General features: G+C 52.2%; 1 protein-coding gene and 1 pseudogene across 1 annotated transcript; one reads left to right on the forward strand and one right to left on the reverse strand.

Annotated features, from left to right (window-relative positions):
- Positions 1-7,017: 7,017 nt before the first annotated feature.
- LOC109575198 (stress-induced-phosphoprotein 1-like) lies at positions 7,018-16,399 on the reverse strand (annotated as a pseudogene).
- A 4,361-nt stretch (positions 16,400-20,760) lies between these two features.
- Positions 20,761-23,461, forward strand: LOC109575273 (taste receptor cell protein 1-like). The gene is made up of 7 exons (XM_019983268.2): positions 20,761-20,817; positions 21,256-21,450; positions 21,558-21,616; positions 21,758-21,903; positions 22,235-22,311; positions 22,472-22,515; positions 22,974-23,461. The coding sequence occupies exons 1-7, from the start codon at positions 20,761-20,763 to the stop codon at positions 23,002-23,004; spliced, it is 609 nt and encodes a 202-aa protein (XP_019838827.2). The 3' UTR covers positions 23,005-23,461.
- Positions 23,462-23,716: the final 255 nt, after the last annotated feature.

The following is a 23,716-nucleotide window of genomic DNA, read 5'->3' on the forward strand; positions in this document are numbered from 1 at the left end:
CTTGGACTGCAAGGAGATCAGTCCTGAGTGTTCACTGGAAGGATTGATGTTGAAGCTGAAACTCCAATACTTTGGCCACCTGATTTGAAGAGCTGACTCATTTGAAAAGACCCTGATGCTGGGAAAGATTGAAGGTGGGAGGAGAAGGGGACAACAGAGAATGAGATGGTTGGATGGCATCAGCGGCTCAATGGACATGAGTTTGGGTAAACTCTGGGAGTTGATGATAGACAGGGAGGCCTGGCAAGCTGCAGTCCATGGGGTCAGAAAGAGTCAGACACGACTGAGCGACTGAACTGAACTCAACCTCAATAACATGCAGAATCTCTGTTATTTTACAGTTCTGTCCTAACTCTTTTAGTTGTTGTCACAAAATGAATCTGTATTCATCGTGTTGTTGTTCAGTTACTCAGACGTGTCTGATTCTCTGTGACCCCATGGACTGCAGCATGCCAGGCTTCCCTGTCCTTCAGTATCTCCTGGAGTTTGCTCAAACTCACGTCCATTGAGTCAGTGATGCCCTCCAACCATCTCATCTTCTGTCGTCCCCTTCTCTTCCTGCCTTCAATCTTTCCCAGCATCAGGGTCTTCTCTAATGAGTCAGCTCTTTGCATCAGGTGGCCAAAGTATTGGAGCTTCAGCATCAGTCTTTCCAATGAATATTCAGGATTGATTGCCTTTAGGATTGACTGGTTTGATCTCCTTGCAGTCCAGGGGACTCCAAAAAGTCTTCTCCAGCACCAGAGTTCAAAAGAATCAATCCTTCAGCGCTCAGCCCCTAAGCAAAAAGCTAATAATTCTCTTAAATGTATTAGTCTCTTAAATCATGTAGAAAACAAAAAGTATAGCTGCAAATCTCTGTTACAATAATACTAGGTTTTATAATTGCCTATATATTTATTTATGGGCTTTCCAGGTGGCTCAGATAGTAAAGAATCCACCTGCAATGCAGGGGACCTGGGTTCGATCTCTGGGTCAGGAAGATTCCCTGGAGAAGGCAATGGCAACCCACTCCAGTATTCTTGCCTGGGAAATCCCATGGACAGAGGAGCCCGGTAGGGTATAGTCCATGGGGTCACAACAGTCAGACACAACTTAGTGACTAAACCACCACCACCATATATTTACTTACATTATGATCTTTATTTGTATGGCTTTGAGTTACTGTCTAGTTTCCTTTCATTTCACCTTGCAGGACTCTCTCGAGCATTTCTTCATCAGGACAGGTCTAGTGGTCACAAACTCCCTCTGCTTTTGTTTATCTGGGAATGTCTTGATTTCTTGCCTCCCCCTCCCTTTTTTTGCTTTCTTATTTTTGCTGTACTATGCAGCTTATAGGATTTCAGTTCCCTAACCAGGGACTGACCCCAGACCATGCTAGTGAAAGCCTGGGATCCTAACCACTAGGCTACCAGGGGACTTCCTCTCCCTCCCTTTTTAAGTACCATTTTTGTGGACATAGGATTTTTCATTGACAGTTTGCCTTTTTCTTTGAGTATAAGAGCCCACTGTCTTCTTTGGCTCCAAATCTTCTGAAGAAAAATCTGTAGATAATCTTTTGGAGGATCCCATGTTGATAATTATTAAAGATGAGTAGTGGGATTATTATATTATTTTCTTCTATGTAGATAGAAAATTTTCATTAAAGCAGGGTAAAAATATTCACTTAGATGCACATGTGGGTGAATTTGTAAACAAATCTTTCTGTACATCTACCTATTTAATCTTTATTCCCTATTGCAATCTGACCTCCGCCTGAAAGTACCTCTTATGCCTGCTAGTGACAAATTCAGTTTTTGTTTTTGTTTTTGTTTTGTTGGTATATGTGCTGCCGAAGCGAGCACACAAATTCAGTTTTTATATATCTACAAGTATCTTCTGTTGAGTCCTGCACCACGGCCACAGAAGTGGAGCTCAGAACCGAGGTCACCTCCAAAGCTGACTGAGCCCCTTGGTAACCATTGCCAAAAGCCCCCCCGATCATCACCAGCAGGTTTCCTGACCCATATTAGGCAAAAATGCCCACCCCAGTGCTCATCCCATAGCACCCTAACCAATTACCTAATGCCAGTTTCCCAGCAGGATTTTTCTTTGCCTTGAGGCTATAAAAATTGGCTGCTGCTGCCGCTGCTAAGTTGCTTCAGTCGTGTCCGACTCTGTGCGACCCCACAGACGGCAGCCCACCAGGCTTCCCCGTCCCTGGGATTCTCCAGGCAAGAACACTGGAGTGGGTGGCCATTTCCTTCTCCAATGCATGAAAGTGAAAAGTGAAAATGAAGTCACTCAGTCGTGTCTGACTCGTAGCGACCCCATGGACTGCAGCCTACCAGGCTCTTCCATCCATGGGATTCTCCAGGCAAGAGTACTGGAGTGGGTTGCCATTGCCTTCTCCAATGCATGAAAGTGAAAAGTGAAAGTGAAGTTGTTCAGTCGTGTCCGACTTCTTAACGACCCCATGGACTGCAGCCCACCAGGCTCCTCCGTCCATGGGATTCTCCAGGCAAGAGTACTGGAGTGGGTTTCCATTGCTAGCCCACAAAAATGGTCGACTTTCCCAGGTCTGTCAGGGGGTTGGAGTGCTGTGCTCATAGCACCTTCAGTATCTCTGCTCCTTGCTCTTAATAAACTCACTCCCTTCTGAAATACTCTGTGTCTGGAAATTCTTTTCCAACCTGTGCTCAGACTGCCTCAATATCTTCTTTTGTGTCTCCTTTTCTGACATACGTTTTTGCTGTCTTGAACTTGACACGGCAGTCATTTTCTTTTAGCTCATTGAAGGTCATGGATGGTCTTCTCTTTCCAGCTGTTTCTGTTGAGAAGTCAGCTTTCAACCTAATTTTTGCTCCTTTGAAGGCAAGTTGACTTTTCCCCTCAAATTCTGTTAAGATTTTAAAAAATTGTCTTTGGTTTTCTGATATTTTACCATAATGTAGCTAGGAGTATAATTAATTTTATTTATTTTGCTTGGAATTTATAAAGCTTCATTATTTAAAAAAATCCTGTCATTTTTAAAAATATTGCTTCAACTTCATGATCTCTTTCCCCTCTTTGATTCTAATTGAAGGCATATTTTATTTACTTAGTGTAGCCTCCGTATCTCCTATTCTCTCTTCCACATGTGTTATTCTTTAGTCTCTTTATGTTTAATTCAGAATATTTTCTTCTGACCTATCTACAAACTCACTAATTCTCTCTTCAGTTTTGTCTAATTGACTGTGAAAACCATTAATTATTGTATTTTTCTATTTAGGGTTTTTTCTAACCTGCTGTGCCTTTTTTTATACTTTGGTAGTTTTAAATTTTTTCTCAGTCTTGCACATAGCATGGTTATTTTTTAGTCTGATAATTCCAATATCTGATCTCTCTGGGGGTGTTTATTTTTTCTTCTCTCTCTCTCTTTTAAATAACCATTCCTGACTGGCTTATTTTGTTGGAAGAGAACATAGAATTAACAATGTGAAGACAGTTGGTTCTTATTTCAGAGAGACAGCAGTGAGCAGTCCTGAAGAGAGACTTTAGTTCCCTGCCCAGGAATTGGACCTGAGCAGCCTGGATGAAAATCAGGACTCTTAGTCACTAGACACCAGAGGCTAGAAGCTGGAAGCAAAGTTGCCCTGGCTCTTACCCCCACTGAAAGCAAAAATATTTCACGGAGGCAAAAACTGTAATAGGTACAAAGTTTATTATTAGAGACACAGCACAACAAGTGGAAGAGCACAGAGAGAAAGTTTGTTTATTTAGGACAGAAGCTGGGCAGAAATACAAACCTAGAGAGAAAGGGTGTGGGTGTCCTTCCTAATGAGAAAGAGTACAGTGAAGAGGTGGTTTAATCCCTTATATAGGACAGTTCTTCAGGGTTTTTGTTTTCCTTTGGCCAGTTTTTTCTTTTCCCATGACTGACCTGTTCTAGGACTCTCCCCAACACGCATGCACATTTTCCTAAGATGGGTTCTGCTGCAGAAGGCAGTGGGGATATTATTGTTATGGGGTACACCTATTATGGGGTGGTGTCCCCTCCATTTTTGATACCCAAGGAGCCTCCCTGTGCATGTGCAGATGGGGAAGTTTTCCTTGACCTCAGGAGTGGTCATCTTATCTCTTTACTTCAACAAAGTTCAGCTTCTACCACTAGCTTTGTCCTTGGAGTGTCTGGGTGAGAACAAAGCTTCAATTTTACTCCACTTGACAAATACCAGCTGTCCAGCCCAGGGGCACATCTATTTCCTACCTCAGTATCTGAGGTTGGGAAAAACATCCTCTCCTCCCTATACATGCCCGCTGGCACAAGTGAAAAGTAACCAACTGTGAAGGAGCAGCTGAGACAGTGAGTGGGAGTCAGGAGAGAGAGACGTGGAACCCCAGGGCAGCAGGAGAGGCCATGCATGTGCTGGGAGGGCCCAGAGGCAGTGTGCCATGAACATCTGAGTACATGCCTCTGTGTCTTCCACATAGATCTGTGTAAGTATTTAAAGGTAAGTTGGCACTCCCCACCTGCCCTCTCTCCCTCCTGCTTCATGTTGGTTACTGCAATCCCGGCTCCTCTTTCCACGTGAGGGTGAAAGGATGGAGGATCCTGAGTACATCATCCCTAGACTTCAATCAGATCCATATCCATCAGTTTCTGAATCTTCTGTGCCATGACAATATTCTTGAATGTTCACTTAGTGCCTCCTGCATTGGCAGGCGGGTTCTTTACCACTAGCACCGCCTAAATGTACTTCTTTAATGCTATTGAAGGATTATTGTTCAGTCACTCGGTCATGTCCGGCTCTTTGCGACCCCACGGACTGTAGCACGCCAGACTTCCTGTCCTTCCCCATCTCCCAGAGCTTGCTCAAACTCATGTCCATTGAGTCAGTGATGCCATCCAACCATCTCATCCTCTGTCGTCCCCTTCTCTTCCTGCCTTCAATCTTTCCCAGCATCAGGGTCTTTTCCAAGGACCCTTTCATCAGGTGGCAAAAGTATTGGAGCTTCAGCTTCAGCATCAATACTTCCAATGAATATTCAGGGTGGATTGAAGCATAGTTGATTTAAAATGCTGTGTTAACTTCTTATGTACAATAAAGTGACTCAGTTATACATATGTTACCAACCAGAGTTCTTGGTCTCCTTAATCAATAGAAATTGATCAGAGGCCAGACAAGAAATTCAGGCAAGGCTTTACTGGGGCCCCTGCTGTAGCAGGGAGGAGCGAGAACAAGTAACAGATTCCCTTGCTTTCTCACTCACTGGGGAGTGGGCAAGCTGGTTCCTTATATGAGGTGAGGGTGGGGTGTGTCCAAGGGTGGCTTAGGTGGATTACCCACCCTTTAGGTGGTGGTGTGTGCAGGGGGCATGCACAGTACCCTGCTTTTGCTCCTGAGCCCCTACTTTTTCCCCCAGCTCTTCAGAATTGGCAGTTGGTCTTTTTGTGTCTTGTTGAGAATTTGCCCCAACAGGGCATGCAAACTTGCTAAAAATAAGTATTTTTAGTCCCCATAGTTTCCTTGTATCTTGTTGCTCTGGGAGATGTTTGTTCAGGTGCAAGCATTGTAGCAAGGGTCCCAGGTCTTAGGGCCGTCTCACCTGTGTGTGTGTGTGTGTGTGTGTGTGTGTGTGTGTGTGTGTGTGTGTGTGTGTGTGCTTTCCTGTGCTTTTCCATTATGGTTTGTCGCAGGGTATTGAATATAGTTCCCTGTGTGATACAGTAGGACCTTGTTGTTTATCCATCTTATATATAAGAGTTTGCCTCTGCTAACCCACACCGCCAGTCCTTCCCTCACCTACCTTTTGGCAACCAAAAGTCTGTTCTCTGTATCTGTGAGTCTGTTTTTGTTTCACAGATATATTGATTTATATCATATATTAGATTCCACATACTGTTTTTGTTCAATTGCTCAGTCGTGTCCAACTCTTTGCAACCCCATGGACTGCAGCACGCCGGCCTTCCCTGTCCTTCCCCATCTCCCAGATCTTGCTCAAACTCATGTCCATTGAGTCAGTGATGCCATCCAACCATCTCATCCTCTGTTGTCCCCCTCTCCTCCTGCCTTCAATCTTTCCCAGCATCAGGGTCTTTTCTAATGAGTCAGCTTTTCACATCAGGTGGCCAAAGTATTGGAGCCTCAGCTTCAGCATCAGTCCTTCTAATGAATATTCAAGATTCATTTCCTTTAGGATTGACTGGTTTGATCTCCTTATAGTCCAAGGGACTCTCAAGAGTCTTCTCTAACACCACAGTTCAAAAGCATCAATTCTTCAGCACTCAGCCTATTTATGGCTCGACTTTCACATCCATACATGACTACTGGAAAAACCGTTGCTTTGACTATATGGGCCTTTGTTGGCAAAGTAATATCTCTGCTTTTTAATATGTTGTCTAGGTTTACCATAAGTGATATCATATGGTATTTGTCTTTCTCTTTCTGACTGACTTTGCTTAGCGTGATCATCTGTAGGTCCATCCATGTTGCTGTAAGTGGCATTTTTTGATGACTGATTAAAATTTCATTATATGTATTATATATATAATATACACACACACACACACACACGTGCGCGCATGCGCACACATAAACCACATCTCTATCCATTCATCTGCTGATGGACATTTAGGTTGTTTCCATGTCTTGGCTATTGGGAACAGTTCTGCTTATGAACATAGGGGTATGTCTGTCCTTTTTCTTTTTTTTGGACATGCTGTGTGGCATGTGAGGTTGTAGTTCCCTGACCAGAGATCAAACCTGTGGCCCCTGCAGTGGAAGCATGGAGTCCTAACCACTGGACCACCAGGGAATTCCTATGCATGTATCTTTTCTAATTATAGTTTTTTCAGGGTATATGGCCAGGAGTGGGCTTGCTGGGTCATATGGCAACTCTTTTTTGTTTTGTTTTTTGAGGAACCTCCATAGTGTCTCCCACTGTAAATTGTAGCTGCACCAATTTACATTCCTAGAGGCACTTCTGCATCTGTCCCAGGATGAGGCAGGGCCCCTTGTCATCTGCTGCACCTTCAGGCGGCCATGGCCCCTCACCTCACACCTTCAGGCTGTCATGTCAGTTGTCCTGGGCCATCACGTAGCATTGGTAACCATATATCACCTCCTTTATGATTGGAGTCCAGGTATGGTGCCTTCTGGTTGGACATTTGTGACCTGTCTGTAGTCTTTCATCACTTCGAGGGCAACTACTTTCCATGGAAAACCCTTGATGAAGGTTGGTTCTGGCTGAATACAGTCTTCACAGTTCTTGAGTACCACCTAAAACCACAGGAGTTTGCTATAGCGGGCTGGATCACTGTACAATTTGTACACTGTACAGTCACTGTACAATCTGGCATTGTTTGGGTTCTGTTTGATGGATTCTGTCTAAATGCTTCCTGGGGTGGGGAGAGTCCCTGTCCTGAAAACATTCATTGCCTTTGTTCTTCTCCTCTGAAGCCAACTCAGAGCGTATGGAGGCTCTTGCTCCTTCAGGATTTTCTCTTTCTGTTGGCACTCTTTTTTAATTGGAGTATAATTGCTTTACAATGCTGTGTTAGTTTCTGCTGTACAACATTGTGAATCACCCATGTGTTTACATGTATCCCCTCCCCCCAAGCCTCCCTCCCACCCCACTCCCCATTCCACCCGTCTAGATTATCACAGAGCACCGAGCTGAGTAGTATTGACATGTATACCCCTACCATATGTAAACTAGCTAGTGGGAAGCTGCTGGATAGCAGAGGGAGCTCAGTTCAGTGCTCGGTTGACATGTTTGGAGCACACCTGGGATTCAGTGCTCTGCTGGAGACTTATAAAAATGGACGGCGTCCTTGTACTTTTCTTCTTCGAAATAAGAGTTGCCAATTCGAGCATAAGCTCTGGCCATCTGTTGATAGTCCTTCTGGCCCACTTCAGTGGTCTTCTCACAAAGCTCCTGGCATTCACCGTAGTCACCCTTTGCAAAGAACATGACTGCTTGATTGGTCACATAAACCATGTTGGTGGAGTCCAGGCCCATGGCTCTGTCATGGAGCTTCAAGGCTGTGTCAAAACCTTTCTCGTTATCATCCCCTGGTTCTTTGTCTTTCAGTGCCTGCTTCTTCTCTGGAAAAATCTTCTTCCTTTGGCTCCGGCTTGGTCTGCTTTTGGGGAGGAGGTGATGGTGCAGGTGTCACAACGTCCTCCTCCTCAGGCATCCTGCCCACACTGACTCTGAGGAGGACGCTGAGAGTAGAGTAGTCATGATCAGGGATTTTGAAGTTTTGTGTCTAGGTTCAATGGCTTGTTTCATAGTTGCTCTGTTAGTTCCTGGTAGGTAGGGTTAGTGAGCTGTGTCCTTGTCCTGGGATCACTCTCCAGCTCCCAGGACAGAATGAGTGTATTGAAAGGGTTCATGCATTTCTTCTCTGCCAACCAAGCCTCCATGGTCTGTAAACCTTCTTTGAGCTGAGGAATGTTTGCCTTATGTTTTAAACCCGCCTCAGAGGTTTGCTTGGCTTCTTCAAATTCATTTGAGAACTCAAGAGTCTCTAGTTTTCACGAATAGCCCTTGCCCCAGTCAGGCTTGAAGTTGAGAGTTTTGCAGCCATCCTCTGAGGGGCTTTCTATTGTCTGCTGCTTTCATTAATTCTTGGTTTGTGTTTTCTTGTCTCCTTCTGGGCCTCATTGCTTTAGCTGTGTGCCAAACATTTTAAAAACAGTAGCTTGTAAAATGTTTTGAGGATTAAGATAATGTTATCTTCCACCAGAGACAATTTCATTTTCCTATCCCAGGGCCTGAATTCAAGAGCAATTCAAGATAATTGTAATCCAATTTTATGAATTGAGACTGAAAACTGGGCTGCAGTTTATGTGAGATTTGGCTTACTTCCAGATCACCCTTACTCCCAAGATACAGCCGTCTATAGCCATCCAGAGTTCCATACCAATGGTCTGTAGGTTTATAAGAACATACGCACACCCTACCCCAAACTTTGGCAGGTCCTGGACTTCAACCTTTGTCTCTATAGTAACCTAGAAGCTCTTCAAAGTACTGATCAGCTTCTCAGCCACCTTTTTAGAATCGACAAACACCCCCATGGGAAATGCAGCTCCAAATGCTGAACCGTTTTCATCTCGTACTTGTATCTTGGTCTAGGAATTCTTCACTGTTGAGTTGACTCTCTGATGCCTTCATGCAGATTTCTATTTCTCTGCAGCCAGTGTTTTTATTAAAGGTAGACATTGTGCTGGTTTTCCAATTTTTTCCTTGGTTAATGGGATTCCCTTGTGGTTCGGCCGGTAAAGAATCCGCCTGCAATGGGGGAGACCTGGGTTCAATCCCTGGGTTTGGAAGATCACCTGGAGAAGAGAAAGGCTACCCACTCCAATATTCTGGCCTAGAGAATGCCATGGACTCTATAGTCCATGGGATCACAAAGAGTCGGACACGACTGAGCAACTTTCACTTCACTTCAATCGGCGGTTCATAGTACCTACCCCTTGAGTCAGGAGCAAAAGCATGGAGTTGGAAATGTACCTGGAAAGAATGAGTGTTCCCACTTAGCCCAAGTGGAGGGTGCTTGTTGGGGAGACATGGCGAAGTATGAAGAAAGCAAAATCATAAAGGGCTAAGAGCGCCTAAAAGTGTGGGTTGCCTGGAAGGGATGTGTGCCCCCAAAGACTGCCCACTGCTCCCACTGAGTGAGCTCTGTTCATGTCAGCTGAGTCGGGTGCTGCCAAGTCAGAGAAGGAAGGCCAGGCATAGTTTCTACCCAATACAGGTGTAAAGTCAGGGCTAGGGCAGTGAAAAATAGAAAGCCCCAAATAACAGTGGCTTGAATAACATAGACATCTATTTCCCTCTCATACCCAAACAAGTTTGGAGGTAGATAGTCCACAACTGGTCAGGTGACTTCACAAGGATGTCTAGGACCTTCCTGTTTGCTTCACCATTTGACATTTACAGTCTCTACTTCATGGTTCAAGAGCTTGAGTTTCACATTTCAGTCGGCAAGAAGGAGAATGACGAAGAGTAACACTTTTTCCTGTCGAGGACATCCCTCATGGTGCTCTGCAGTCCATGGGGTTGCAAAGAGTTGGACTGAGCGACTGAACTGAAATCATGGTGCTCTTATCCTATTGGCCGGAACCAGATCACATGGTCACACCTACTGCAAGTGAGGCTGGGATATGTAGTCTTTATTCCGGACCACTGCATCCCAGCTAAGAATAAGGGATAGTTGGGAATTTCCCTGGCAGTCCAGTGGTTAGGACTCTGTGCTTCCAATGAGGGGGTGCAGGTTCAATCCCTGGTTGGGGAGCTAAGACCCCACATCCCATGCAGTATGAAAAAAGAAGAACAAGAAGAAGAGATAGTAATGAAAAATAGGAGAAGTATTCGGGGACAACTAGCGGTCTCTGCTAGTGCCCTCCCCTTTCCTATCCTGTCCAGTCCCTCTCCTCCAGGAAGCCTTCCCTGATATCTCCAGTACTTACTAAGCCCCATTTCCTTTGCTGCACAGTTCAGAGAATCTGACCACTGTAAGGAAATTTTGAATAAAAAAAATTACTAGATGTTTCCAGTGGAAAACTATGCGTTGCTTTGATTAAAACCATTCTTCTGAAACTATATATATATATATATATAATTTTTTTACAATCTTTTTTTTACAATCTTATGTTGAGGATGACTGATAGCAATGCAAAATAATTGTTTATAATCAAGCAAATAAAAAGTTTTACAAGTATTTATAAATCTATTTAAACATTTCTTTATTCCATATAAATTAAGGCTTCTTTGAATTCTCCCCTGAACTGGTCATAATGCCTGCCTGGTTCCCTCATTAATACTGAGTTAAACACAATCTCTAACATGTTCATTTTTCCATCTGCATGAGAGCCATGATTTTCCTTTCATTCAACTTTCAACACCACACACAGCCTGACTTGGTAAGCGGGGGAATCCAGCCAGAGGTTCCAGCAGGAGAGAGGCCAATCTGGGTAGAAAAACCCAGGAAAAATGGCATTAGGTATCAGACCCCTGACCCTCCTTAGAGGATGTACCTTTGGAGATAAAGGGCAGGTCTGGGGCCAGGTTTCCTACTTGGGCACTGTCATTGCCCGGGGCTGAAGGACAGGTAGCGGGTGAGGCAGAGACTGGGGAGAGGCAGGCCAGAGGCAGGAAGGCAGTCAGTTGACCTGATTCAGCTGGGATTTCTGCTTGTCACTTGCTCCTGACAGGGCCTCACAGAGTGATTCTGACCCTGTCAACATGCTTGGAATGGGTGGGTTGACACCCTGGGTACCTGAGTGATGTGATGATGGGCAGAGCTGTAAACTGAGACCCTGGGGGAGCCTGGGCTGGGCCCCAGAGGGAGCTGGGGAAGTGGGGGCTCTGGAAAGTGTCTGGACGGCGGGGAGGGGTCTACCCTTCCTCCTGTGCATGAACTGAGTTAGCTGTAGAGCTTTGCTAAGGCTGTTCTCTCGGCCTAGAACACCGTCCCTGGAAGCACAATGGAGTGGAAGGTGCCACTTCTCTCACACCGCTTCTCCTGTCCCTTCCCAGAGCTAGCACGTGGCCACCTCAGCAGCCATGGGCAGGGGTGGGAGTGGAGAGAAGCATGGGCTGCCGCTGGTCTGGGGAGTGGGCCAGGATGAACGTCAGCCAGGCAGGAGAGCCAGAGGCTCATGGAGAATTGAGAATTCAGCAGAGGATGCAGAGGGCCCTGCCTTCCCCTACTCTTCTCCCTGTTCCTCCCATGAGCCTCCTGTTCTGTCCTGGTCAAGTGGCCAGAGCCCTCAACCATGAAAGCAGCCCTTCTCTAAGGAGCAAAGTAACGGGGGATTAAGGTCTGGATGGGCAGGCACCTGCCAAGGGGCACATGAGTCATATAAGCTGGTCCCCACCCCACCCCACCCCCACTCCTCTACTAGAGGATTGGGAGCCCGGAAGAGACAGCCAGGAAGGGAGGACCAGCTTCATACCCACCTTTGAAGCCAGAGAGGCCTTACCTCCGGAAGGCACAGAGGCAAAGCTGAGCATCCACCGGCCCCACTCCCGGTGTGTCTAGGCAAATGTCTGCCCGGTCAGTCCTGGGAGGACCTGTCCTGTTTCTCCTCTTGGGATCCCCCTCTCACTCACTGCTTTATAGATCTCCAGGACTCTTTGGGTCTCCATACACCCTCTCTTTTGGTGCTGGACTAGGGTCATGGGATGACCGCCAGTGTAGCCCTCCTCCTGCCCCAGGAAGCCACTGCCCCAGTGATCACAGAGAGAGAGGGCTCCCCTCTTTACTCAGCTGTGTTAGGGAGCAGGGCATGGAGAGGGAGCAGAGCTCTTACACAGAACAGCAGACTATATAACTGGGCTAGACTGTGGTCCTCTCAGGGCTGTGGAGCTGGGAGGAGGGGAGGTCCTGATGGAGGGGCCTGAGCTGGCCCATGAGAAGAGGAATATTACCCAACACTTGGCTCCGGATCCTGCCCCAGAGGTTGTGAATCTTCTAAAAGTTTTTATTGAAATCCTTGATCTAGGGTTAAGATTCCCGCTCATTTTATTTCAAGGAGGAAGACAGGTTATTTCAGGTGTTGGGATGGCCTTCCTACTGAAGTGCAGGGGAAGAGTGGAGACAGCCCAGGTCTAGCTCAGCTCAAGTGCAAGTCCCAGCACCGATGCGGACACAGATTGAGCCTCATTCCCATGCATATCCTAAACCCTGATCCTAGACATAGACCTGAGCCCCAGTCCCTAGTTCTTGATTGAACTTTCTCTGAGATTGGTCTCGATCAGCAGGGGCTTGATGGAGAGAGAGAGCATGTCCTCATCTCCCACCTCTGGAGCCTAAGCCCATAGCCTTGCCCAGTGACGTGGAGTGGACCTCAGGCACGTTTCTGTCCCTCACCCCTCTTCTGTCCCTGGGAGCTCACGTTTTGACCTCACTGTTAAGCCAGTCTCAGTGCTGAAAGAGTCCAGTCCAGCCTAGCCTGGGGTGTGAGTGGCCTTTACTCTTGGACCAGAGCCATCAGAAACCAAACCTTCCTGGTCCTGAGGGTGCCTGGGAAAGGGGCGGCCCTGCCCATCTAGGTAGAGTTTGGGATTGCTGCGTTCACCATCTCCTTTGTGGAACACTGACATCTCCCGAGACAGAGGCTTCCTGGCATCACCAGGTAAGACCTGGGCATCCTGGGTGCACAGGCAAGGGAGATGGAATGGGGGTGCCGGAGTGGGTGATGGGGTCATGGGCCAGAATTTAGACCTGTGGAAGGGCAGGGGGGAGAAAGGGGGCAATGAAACTAGGCCTGGAGGCAGTTGTCGTCAAAGAACAAAGCCTGCCCTTAGGAGGACATCCACCCCAGAGCCTGGGGGGTCTGGACCCTTAACGTCTTCACGCAGAAGGGGCTGGGTGCAGATGGCTGTCTCTGGGTATGTGGACAGAATAGCTTGGGTTTACAAAGCAGTTGAGCTGTGGTTGAACGGCAGGAAAAGGGCTGGGCTGGGGCGTTTGCCTGATCCTGGGATGATATATGTGTTAGGGTGATGTTGGGTCATGGGGGAATTTTTCCCTTAGAAAGGGGAAGGGGTGCATTCAGGAAGGAGTTGCTGGGTGGTGGCTAGAGGCAGGCAAGGAGGGCGGGAGTTTCTGGTCTGATTTCCTGTTCTGAAGGGTTCTAGGGATTCTCTTCCCTTGAGGGGTTTCTGCGGCCTGCCTGTCCTGAGTGACCTGGGACAGGTCTTGGACCCTCCTGGAGGTCACATACAAGCCAGGAGCCTGGTAGGAGAGGCTTTGAAAGAGCTGAGAACCTCCTACGGCTGCCAGGTGTAGGGAGAGTTGTGGAGCATGGTCTGGGCCCCAGGCCTAACTGGCTCCCATGAAGGCAGCAGACCCCTGCCCTTCCTGCCCTCAGTAGCTCAAAGCTTCTTAGGGCCACCCTCTTCCTTCTCCTCCTGTGTCTTCGGGGGCGAGGGGAGGAAGGAGGCGGTGAGAGGAAAGCAGGACTGACCACAGCAAGGACCAATAGGAGGCTCTGGGTCTGCCTAGAATGCCGGGTCTGCAGGGGAACCTGGGGAGAACCCTTGACCTAAAGCCCACCCACCTCCACATTCAACATCCCCAGTCCAGGCCTCTGGCCAGGATTCCACGTGGGCCCAGTGTAGGGGGCATGATGGGGACTATTCTCTGATCTGCTCTCCTCCAGACTCCCCTCCTAGCCTGATGGGGTGGGAGCTGGGGCAGGGAACGGGCATCACTGCCCTCCACCAGGTCCCATCCCACATGGACACTTGCAGGGCTCCCACCACAGTTACTACCTCCACCACCATCACGAGTCTGCCATGACTGCCACTGTCGCCACAGCCACCCCCACCCCACCATCAGCACCACTAATACCCCTCCTACCCCTACCCAGATCATCTCCATCACTGAGACCCTCACCACCTCCATGAAGACCACCCCACCCCTAGACCGGACAGAACTTTTCACTCTTCTTCAATAGATTGTCAAGCCTATAACCTCTCAGGCTGTGGGGCTGGCACACAAAGTCCCCATTCAACAGAGCCTGCCGCCCAAGGGGAGAAGGGCTTTGCTGGAGGACACAGGGACTTGCGCCTGAGCTGCAGAGCAGGACTGTGGAAGGAGGCCAGGCAGACGCAGCTCAGGGCATAGCTGGAGGCGTCGGCTGACCAGAGCTCACGGCTGGGCCGCACTTCTTTCCTGAAGGGACATCTGGAGGGAATCTTCCACCTGCCTCCTCCCATCTGGTTCTGGGCTTGGCAGCCTGAGCAGGAGCCTTCAGCATGGCTGGGCAGTGGCTTCCATCTGCTGGGATTCTCCTGGCTGGTAAGTGGGGGTGTGGCCCAGGGGGGCCCATCCCAGACCCCGCCAGCTCACTTCGGGGACTCCCATGGCTCCCACATCAGGGCTAACCTTCCTTATCTTCATGTCAGCCTGGCTTTGTCAGCTCAAAGGATCCCCTCCTCAGTCCCCCAGGCTTGGGTCTCCCCAAGGGCACTCAGTGTCACTCACTGGGGAAACGTGGCGTTGGGCTGGCCCCATGGGGCTCAGTGCGCCCCAGCATTATGGCTTTCAGAGATGGGGCCCTCCCCATCCCTCACCCCTTTCAGCCCTCAAGCATCCTGGGTTCTGGAAATGTGACGAGGTGATTGCCTCGTTCCCTTGCTGGACGCTGAACAGCACTTGTCAGCCCCCTCCAGTAGCCTGGGTCTCACCAGAAAGGACTTTCCTTGGGACAGGGTCCTGCTACAGGGTGGAAGAAAAGAGTGGGACCCTTGAGGTATACCCTCTTATCCTCACAGTCCCCCTTTCTGGTGGCAGGGCAGGGTTGCCTTGTCTCTGGTGGGCTTGGATCAGAGAGGGGAAAAGTCTCTGGAGGTAGACCAGTGGTTCGGGGCAGAGCCAGGGCCAGGGTTTGGGTCTCCTCGGGTCCCCTGAAGCAGGGAGGTGGCAGGGAGAGCAGGCACCTGAGACTGTGGGCCAGTTCCCAGCCCACCAAGCGGCTGATAGAAAAGGGCTCTCCTGGTTTGCAGCTGTCCTGGTGGTCTCGGCTCCTGCCCTGCCCCTTCCTCCTGCTCACGAAGACCTGGGCCCATCTCCCTGGACCTCTGGCACATCTGCTTTGCAAGGTGGCAGCAAGAAGATACTCCTCTCATCATTAAACCACTTGGTGCCAGTCCCTGCAGGGGTCTCTCCCTCAGTCGAGAGGTCAGGGGAGGCTCCTAGCAGGAGGGCAAGAGGCCTTTTCCCAGAGGCCCCCGGGGACCAGCAAGGTCTCCTAGGCTTCCTCCTGGACTCGCAGCTCCTCCCGAACCAGACTGCCCCTTTGGGACCCTCTGGCACCCCAGGAGGCGCCACACACAGAGCAGCTCTATCCGCAGTAGCTGAGCCTGCAGCCTACGGCGCCCCCAAGTCCCAGCCAGTGTCCCATGTGGCTGCACCTGGAGATGGAGAGGAGATCTTGGTCCCTGGGTCTCCAGAGAGCGCTGCCACATCACCACTGCAGGCTTCTCCCCAACCGCAGTCCCAGCCTGTGAGCAGGCACCTCTTCAACCCCAAGGTCTGGACACCATCTGCATCAGGGCCCAGCAACTTCAGGCCAGGGAACGCCCCACTTCTGACGTTGGCTCCAAGGGCCCCAGAGAAGGCCGTGTCCTCAGCACCCCAGGGCCCACTTGCGTTTGCATCGATCAGTCACATGTTGGCTGCGACAGAGCTGCTTCCTCCTGTAGCAACAGTGCGGTCAGTGCTGGACACGGCTTCTGCAGCCCTCACGGTGGTCTCGGGCTCCCCTAGAAATGGTCTGGAGTCCAGTCTGGGCCTGGGTCCTTCAGTGTCGCCGTTGCTCTCAACAGTACCCTCTTCACAGTTGTCATCAGCATTACCGCCACCATCATACCCACTTACATCTCCGTCACCCACATTGGCATCACTGTCCCCCATCGTGGGCCCAGGTTCCCCCTTCACCGCCAGAGCCAGAACCTCCCAGGACACTTCTGCATCTGTGCTCCCCCACACAACCGCAGGCCGTCTCGTCAATGTTTCCAGCTTTCCACCTGCCCAGCCACCTCCGGCGGTTACAGGGATGGCTGCTCTTCAGTGGACAGTCCAGCCTAGGCCATTGGTCCCTGCTAGCCCAGCCTCCTTGGCCACCCTCTCCCTCAGATGTGCCCTTGGCCTTCCTGCTGGCTGTCCCAGAGTCCCAGGAGCTGTGGCCTCCCCCCAGTCGCCTTCCCTGTCTCATCCCCGCCAGACTGTCTCATTGCAGGACTCGAGATCCTCCTCCCCACGACCCAGCCGTGTGACTCACTTTGTGACCTTTAGGATCACCAATGAAGCCTTAGTGGTGGCACTTGGGAACCCTTCCTCTCCAGAGTACCAGCTGCTGCGTGACAACATCCGACATCAGGTGTGGGCTTCTTCCTTCATCTCAGGAGTGCTGACCCCAGCCCACCCAACCTCGCTAGCCTCTGAGCACACAGGCCTGTCTCTATTCTGTTTTGGCTCCTGCTATTCCTCCACTACCCTGGCCCTTGGAGGGGCCTCCCCCCACAACTCAGACCCTGGCCCCACGGAGCTGGCATCTCTCCCTCTGTTGGCTCCCTTCCCCACACTGTCCCATCCCAGCTTGCCTCTCCCTGTGAACCACAGCTCCATGCGGGCAGCTGGGCCCAGGGTGGGGTGCCCATGGGGGCTCTGGAAGCATGGAGTGAGTGAAACCCGCCCTGGGCTTCTCGTCAGTGTGGGGAGGAACATGTGGGGTGCACAGTGGGAGCCCAAGAGGTAGAAAGCTGACCCTGTCCTGTGAGAGGCTCCAGCAGGAAGCGGAGCCAGGCAGAGACTCTTGCAGAGACGGAGTGTGGGGAACTCTAACAGGATAAGCAGAAGACTGGATTAGATAGCTGGGGTCAGGGGGGTGCCCAGAGAACACCTTTCTGAGGAAGGAGAATTTTAACTGGGATGGACAGAAGGCTAAGCCAGATGAAATGAGCAAACGTTTCCTAGACAGAGGAAACGGATGTGTGAGGACCTTGGGGTGGAAAGGTGGGTAGAGGCTGAGGTCCAGGGTCACAGGTGAGAGGCTGTCTGGAGAAGACTTGAGGCCCGGGCTGGGCGGGGGGGAATTAGGAGGGGCTGCCGCCTGCAGGGTGGTGGCTGCGGGCATACAGGCTAATCGGATTGGAGAGCCATTTTCAGTAAAACTGCAGTGAAGGAAAGGCCTGGGAAGGCTGTGTGTTTGCTGGATAGCTGAGGGTACCCTGCGGTTCTCAGTAAAGGGTGGTGGGCAAGTGGTCTCTGGTAGCCATGCGGGGAAGTCTTGGGTGGCCCCGGGCTATCCAGGTGGACAGTGAGGCCACTGCAGGGCCCGGACCAGAGATAATGAGGGGGAGCTGGCGCTGTGGAGAAGGGGGCGCCGTGAGGGCCCTCACCTGGCTCTGTCTGCCCCTAGCTCCAGTCCCTGTATCATGAGGCCTTCTCCAGCTTTGAAGGCATCGGCGTCCTGCAATTCAGGTGAGTGAGTCTCTCAGGGTCCGCCACCCGTCTGCCAGGCGGTCTGCACCTTCTCAGGCCACATGTGTACCCGGCCAGGCTGCCCTGCCCTGCCCTGCCCCACCACAGCGCCTTGAGGGCCAGAAAAGCCCTCAGTGGGCAGGCAGGAGGCCCACATCTGGCTGCACCTCTGGCTGTGTAAACTTAGGGGACCTCTTGCCTGCTCTGAGCTCCAATTCCAGCTGCAGGATTGTGGCAGGGGTGCCAGGTTTTGCCTGAATCTGGTAGATAAGGCAGAGGACTTCCCTGGGCCAAGAGCCCTTAAATGACATGCCTGTGTGCTAAGTCACTTCCGTCATGTCTGGCTCTGTGGAACCCTGTGGACTGTAACTCACCAGGCTCCTCTGTCCATGGGACTCTCCAGGCAACAATACTGGAGTGGGTTGCCATGCCCTCCTCCAGGGGATCTTCGCAACCCAGAGACTGAACCCACGTCTCTTACATCTACCTGCATTGGCAGGTGGGTTCTTTACCACTAGCACCACATGGGAAATTAAATGACATGTAAGCAGGTGCAAATTCTCTGGGGTGGGGGGGTGGGGCTCTCTGGTTCTGAGCCTCTGAGGATGCTGTGGGAGTCCTAAAGCCAGATTTGGTCAGCAGATGCCAGTCCTGAAATCTTATAGAAAAGGTTGAGAAAGTCCAAATCATCAAGCCCCATATGAGTTGTGAGCTCAGTGTGGACCTGGATGGAAGCTTGGTTATACTTAGTGACGGGAAGTTCACCACCACTATCTTTCCTTGACCCAAGTTGGTTAGAAAGTTTCCCCTGTGAACTGAAATCAGTCTCTGGATTCCCTGCCCTGGGTCTGAACAGAGGCTTTGTCTTCCCAAACCCAGGAGGGCACAGCACAAAACGGGTACTCTGGGGAAGGATGAAGGAAGTCTGGGTCCTGAGGCTGCTTGTTTTCAGATCTTTCCCCACAAACTCCTTCAACCCCGTGCTCAGGCCAGGCTGCTTCCTTGGGATGTGGCCACATGGCCCACCTCCCACAGGCTTACAGAGATTCCTCAGGCCTGTCACCTCCCTCTCTCCCGACCCCCTGCTCCTTGTGATACCACCGAAGATGTTTTTCTCAGCCTGACTCAGGCTGACTTCCTGCTTGCTCACAGCGGCTCTTTCCCTGGGCGGGATTCCCAGTGTTCCCATCAGAGCCAGTTTGTTGGGCTGTTCAAGGGGACTGGCTTTCCCAAGCACCTGCTGTGTGCTCTCCTGGCTGCACCATTAGTCCCCACGCAGCCCTGCTGAAAGGAATCATTATCCCTACTTTAGCCAGGAGCTCAGCTGAGGCCCAGAGGGGTGATGTCACACAGCAACCCGGTCCACAGCTCCCTCCTTCCTCAGGACCCTGGTCCTGTGCACCAGCCGGGTCTTCATCCGTCCCCCAGGGGTCTCCCTGTCCCGCCTGGACCCCTGGTAAGGAGGAGTCTGTCCACAGGCCCAACTCCGCAGCTGTGAATGCCTCCCTTGTGTTTGGGGGCCACATCCCGGGCCCCTCTGCCCGTGAAGTCCTCTGGACCCTGCACCACTCAGTGAAGGCCGCAGGGCAGATGCTGGGGAACCTGTCCTTGGATGAGAGCAGCCTCGCCTCGGATGGTGAGTCTCTGCCCACCCCTCTTCCCCCACCCCTCCTTGGTGCCCATGGACAGATGGGGGTGCTCCTTAGGTGTACCCCCTTTCCCAACCATGAGGCAGGGGGTGGTGGGTCAGGAGGCTCCCAGGGCCTCCTGAACTCCTAGCCATGGCTCTCAGGGTCCAACCTGACTGACCTGGCCCTGGAGACCCTCAGCGTCCATCTCACAGCCATGGAGCCCTTCCATCCCCTGCTCCTCCTGCCCGGCTCTGCCCCCTTTGTCCTACTGGAAAAGAAGATCCTCCCACAGGTGAGGTGGCCTCTGGCCTGTCCTCCAAGGTCTGGGACTCACTTTGCCTTCCTTGACTGCAGGCCTCTGTGGCTTGGGGGTGAGGGGTGGGGCAGCCCCAGCCATGGCCCTATGGGAGGAGGCAGGCATGAAGGGCACACAGCCCTACCCACTGGGCCCCAGTTTGAGGGATGACATTCTGCCTGGCACTGGGGAGGTTGTCTGGGGCAGGCAACAGGTCATCTCAGGGGGTTATGGTCAGGCTCTGTAACCAGACACCCCTACCCAGGGCCAGCACTAGTGTGAGTGAGGGAGGCACCCAGAATGCAAGGTTTAAGGAGCTGCTCAGTCACCTCACCCCAGTCCTGCCCCTCCCCACCCCATGCTGAGTCTCGGGAGAGAGCTCCAGGCCCACTCTGACTTCCAAGACTCCCCACAGGTCACAGCTGTGGTGGCAGAATTCTATTCAGCGCATCCCCAGGAGGGCCCCCTGCTCCTCTTCAGGTGGGTGGGGCTCTCCCCCTGCAGCCCAGCCTACCTTCCTCCTCTCCTGGGGGCCGCCCTGGGGCAGAGGGGGCTGTGAGCCAGGCCATGGGAGCTGTGGGCTCAGGGGCCACCAGGGGAGGGCTTTGTCCTGGGTAGCCCCAACTGGCCCTGTAAAGCTCTGCCTTAGGAGGCAGGGAGCCCTAAGCCTGAGGATGTGCTGGGGTGGGAGGCTGGATGCCTGCTTCTAGAAACACGTGCTGGCCAAGCCTGTAACCCTTGCACTCCCTCCTCGTACTTGCCCTAGTAACGCGGACCAGTGGGTGGGCGTTTACATCGAATACAAGTTTCAGACCCCCATAGGTACCCACCTCCCTGGCTTGGCCAATTTCCTGGCCCAGAACATAATGGATCCTGCTGTCCAGAAATCCAGCATCATGGCCAATGGTGAGTCAGGGCCAACAGTGAGTCAGGGCTGGGATCCCTGGGTGTCCTTGGCCGGCAGCCTCTTAATCTCTCGGGTCTCAGTGTTCCTCCTTTGGAGAATGGACAGAATTTCATCTCAGTCACACATACTCTTGTCCTGGGGCCACAGAGAATCAGATGTGGGACCTTAGATGGGGAGCTGGAGAGAGAGGCTCTGTGGGCCATCGTGTCTGTCATAACTACTCGACTGCTCCCTTATAGGGAGAAGGCAGCCACAGACATCACATAGACAGATGGGCATGGCTGTGCGCCAGTACGACTAGACAGATACGGAGACTTGAATGTCATGTAATTGTGCCACAGGATGTTTTTCAACTATCTGAAAAATGTAAAAGTATTTTTAGCTCATGGGCTAAGGCAGCAGGGCTGAACTGAGCCTCAGACTGGATTTGGCTGATTGCTGGCTGAGAGTGTAGAGGTGGGGTGTGCAGCCCAGGGCTCCCAGGAGAGGGGTGCGGGCTGATGCCCACCTCCTCGCCCATCTAGGGGAGAAAGCAGAGCTGGTGCTTTGTGAAGTGTGGCTGCAGATCCTGGACCAACACTTCACCGAGGCCTTGAAGGACAAAACCAGCCCTGACTCCCGGAAACTTCGGGGGCAACTGACGAGATGGGTGAAGTGGGGAGGGGGAGGGAAGAGCAGGAGGCTGGAGGCCTCAGGGAGGGGCCCCAACAAGGCTGCAGTAAGGCCATGACCCTCTTCACCTTCTCTGCTCCCCAGCTGACCACCATCCTCAGGCCTCTGCGGCCCTTCAGCCAAGTGGTGGTGGAGAAGTTCCAGTAAGTCCTTGATGGCTCTGGGTGACCAGGGGCCCAGGGCTGGCCTCTGTGGGTGGGGTCAGGGGCTCAGAGAAACGGCCTTCCTGAGTGAGGCCCCTAGGTTCTCTAGCCTCCTGACACAGGTGGTGATCCTCTGGCCAGGCCTGACCCATTGACCGCCAGGGTGGCCACCACCTTCTTCAGGCCTGCGCCGGCCCGAGCCATCGTGCAGGACTGCGTGCTCCGGGGTCTGCGAGCCCTGCGGGAAACGGAGGGCCTCTCTGTGAAGATGGTCATCCCAGGCCTCGGTCAGTGCCTCCCTCTCTATCTTCTATCCATCTGCCTCCTGCCTCAGGCCTGTTGCCTTGCTGCCCCTGGTTGCCCTGACTCTGCAGCCTGCTGCCCCTCCTCCCCTCCCTTCTTCCTGCTGCAGATCTGTAGGGTCCAAGCCCAGCCTTCTCTTCCTGGGAGCCCTCCAAGGTGGCCCCACCTTCAGAGCTCTGTTCTTGTAGCATTTCTGGGCAAGGACCCCTCACTTGGGACTTCTCTGCAGGCCTGGCTGTGCCTTCTCAGGGGTCTGTGGTCTCGAAGAATGGTGACCAGCCCCAGCCATCTCCCTGCTTTGTTCTGCATCCTCAGGTCAGCCTGACGCCTCCATCCCCTGCTATGCTCTGGCACTCATCATCCTGGGTCTCCTGTTTATTGCACTGGTCCTGGTGAGTGTCTGTCTGGGCCAGGGGCGTTTTCCTGAGAGACATGCTGGACCCTTGACCCTCTGAGTCAAGGTGAGGGCTCGTTTCCCTCCTGAGCCCACCCAAGGGAGCTGAGGGTCTTCCAGCTGGAAAGCTTGGCCTGACCCCAGCCTTCCCATTTCAGGTGTGGAAGCGGAAGACCTGCTTTGGCGTGTCCAGCCAGACACGGTAAGGCACAGGGGTCAGTCCCTCTGGGATGTTTACTCTGGGTGGGGTCTGCCTCCCAGCTGCCAAGGCTTTGTGCAGACATTTCCCAGTGGGTGTTGACAGAGCCTGGGCGGTACAATCACTGTGCCCCAAAAGTTTACCCACTAATGGGGGCTGATCCCAGGGTGGTCAAGCAGAATCCTCTAAATGGGTTCCACTTACCCTCAGAAATGCTGCAGTGGGTGGGTGGACAGAGACAGAACTCGGGGCCCCACGTGGCCAGAAGAGTTGGGACAGGGAAAGAGATCTGGGAGTGGGGGGGTTGCCTCCACCACTGGAGCACCAGGCAGTGACTCCTCCTTAGCCTGGGAGAAGTGGGGACCCCAGGGCCAGGTGGATGCGGAGGAGGGTGGGGAGCGCCATGCTGGGGTACCTTGTGATTCCTGGATCCCGGTTTTTGTCCTTTCCTCCACCCCCAGGTGCCCCTTCCTGCTGTTGCTCCTCCAGTGAAACCAAATTCCAGACCTCTCCTCCTGCCCCAACCTGCTCCCAGCCTTCCAGAGTCAGCGCTCAGCCCTGAGAAGCAGAGCCAGAGCAGAAAGGCCCTAGCCTGAGGTCCCCACAGCACGGGGGGCTTCCTCCCTTCCAGCTCCGCCAAGGACTAGACTCCGAGGGAGCAACAGAGGTGGGCTGAGGGGAACAGCACCTCACTGCCCCCACCAGGGAGACCAGCATGCATTAGCCACGGCAGCCACCTCCACCCAAGGTCTGGGAAAACCCTCCAGGTCACCGTCATACTCAGGTCAGGCCCTGAGGAGCGGAACATGGCAAGATGGAGGCTGCAGAAGATGCGGGAAGGGGAACAGAGCTGGCTTCCTCGTACCTGGCCTGACACGGTAGTGGGGCTAGAGGTATTACTGGCCTCAAGACAAACTCTGGTTGTTTAGGGTATGGGAAATTAAATAACAGGAGCAATCAGAAGTTGGTATAAGAGATTGCTTTTGTTTCTAGGCAGTCATCTGACAGGAAGACATGGGAGAGGTTCGGAGTGGAGGAGGAGGAGGAGAGGCAGAGGACTGACAGGTTCAGGGTGGGGATGGGGACTCCTGGGGGGCAAAGTGTGGTCCCAGTGTCACCTCCGCCTTAGGGCCGGCCACCCTCAGACCAAAGGGCTTTGGGGGCTGGTGGCCAAGGTGAGGCCTGGTTGCTACTCAGCAAACTA

The sequence above is a fragment of the Bos indicus genome, chromosome 21, assembly GCF_029378745.1.
Source record: "Bos indicus isolate NIAB-ARS_2022 breed Sahiwal x Tharparkar chromosome 21, NIAB-ARS_B.indTharparkar_mat_pri_1.0, whole genome shotgun sequence".
NCBI lineage: Eukaryota > Metazoa > Chordata > Mammalia > Artiodactyla > Bovidae > Bos > Bos indicus.

Excerpts from the sequence above, each read along its gene's own strand:
- LOC109575273 (XM_019983268.2), top strand. The coding sequence starts at position 20,761 with ATGGATCCTGCTGTCCAGAAATCCAGCATCATGGCCAATGGTGAGTCA. Across the intron at positions 20,818-21,255 it reads ATGGTGAGTCAGGGCCAACA|AGGTGGGGTGTGCAGCCCAG; the intron begins GTGAGTCAGGGC and ends CTGAGAGTGTAG. Across the intron at positions 21,904-22,234 it reads GATGGTCATCCCAGGCCTCG|GTCAGCCTGACGCCTCCATC; the intron begins GTCAGTGCCTCC and ends CTGCATCCTCAG.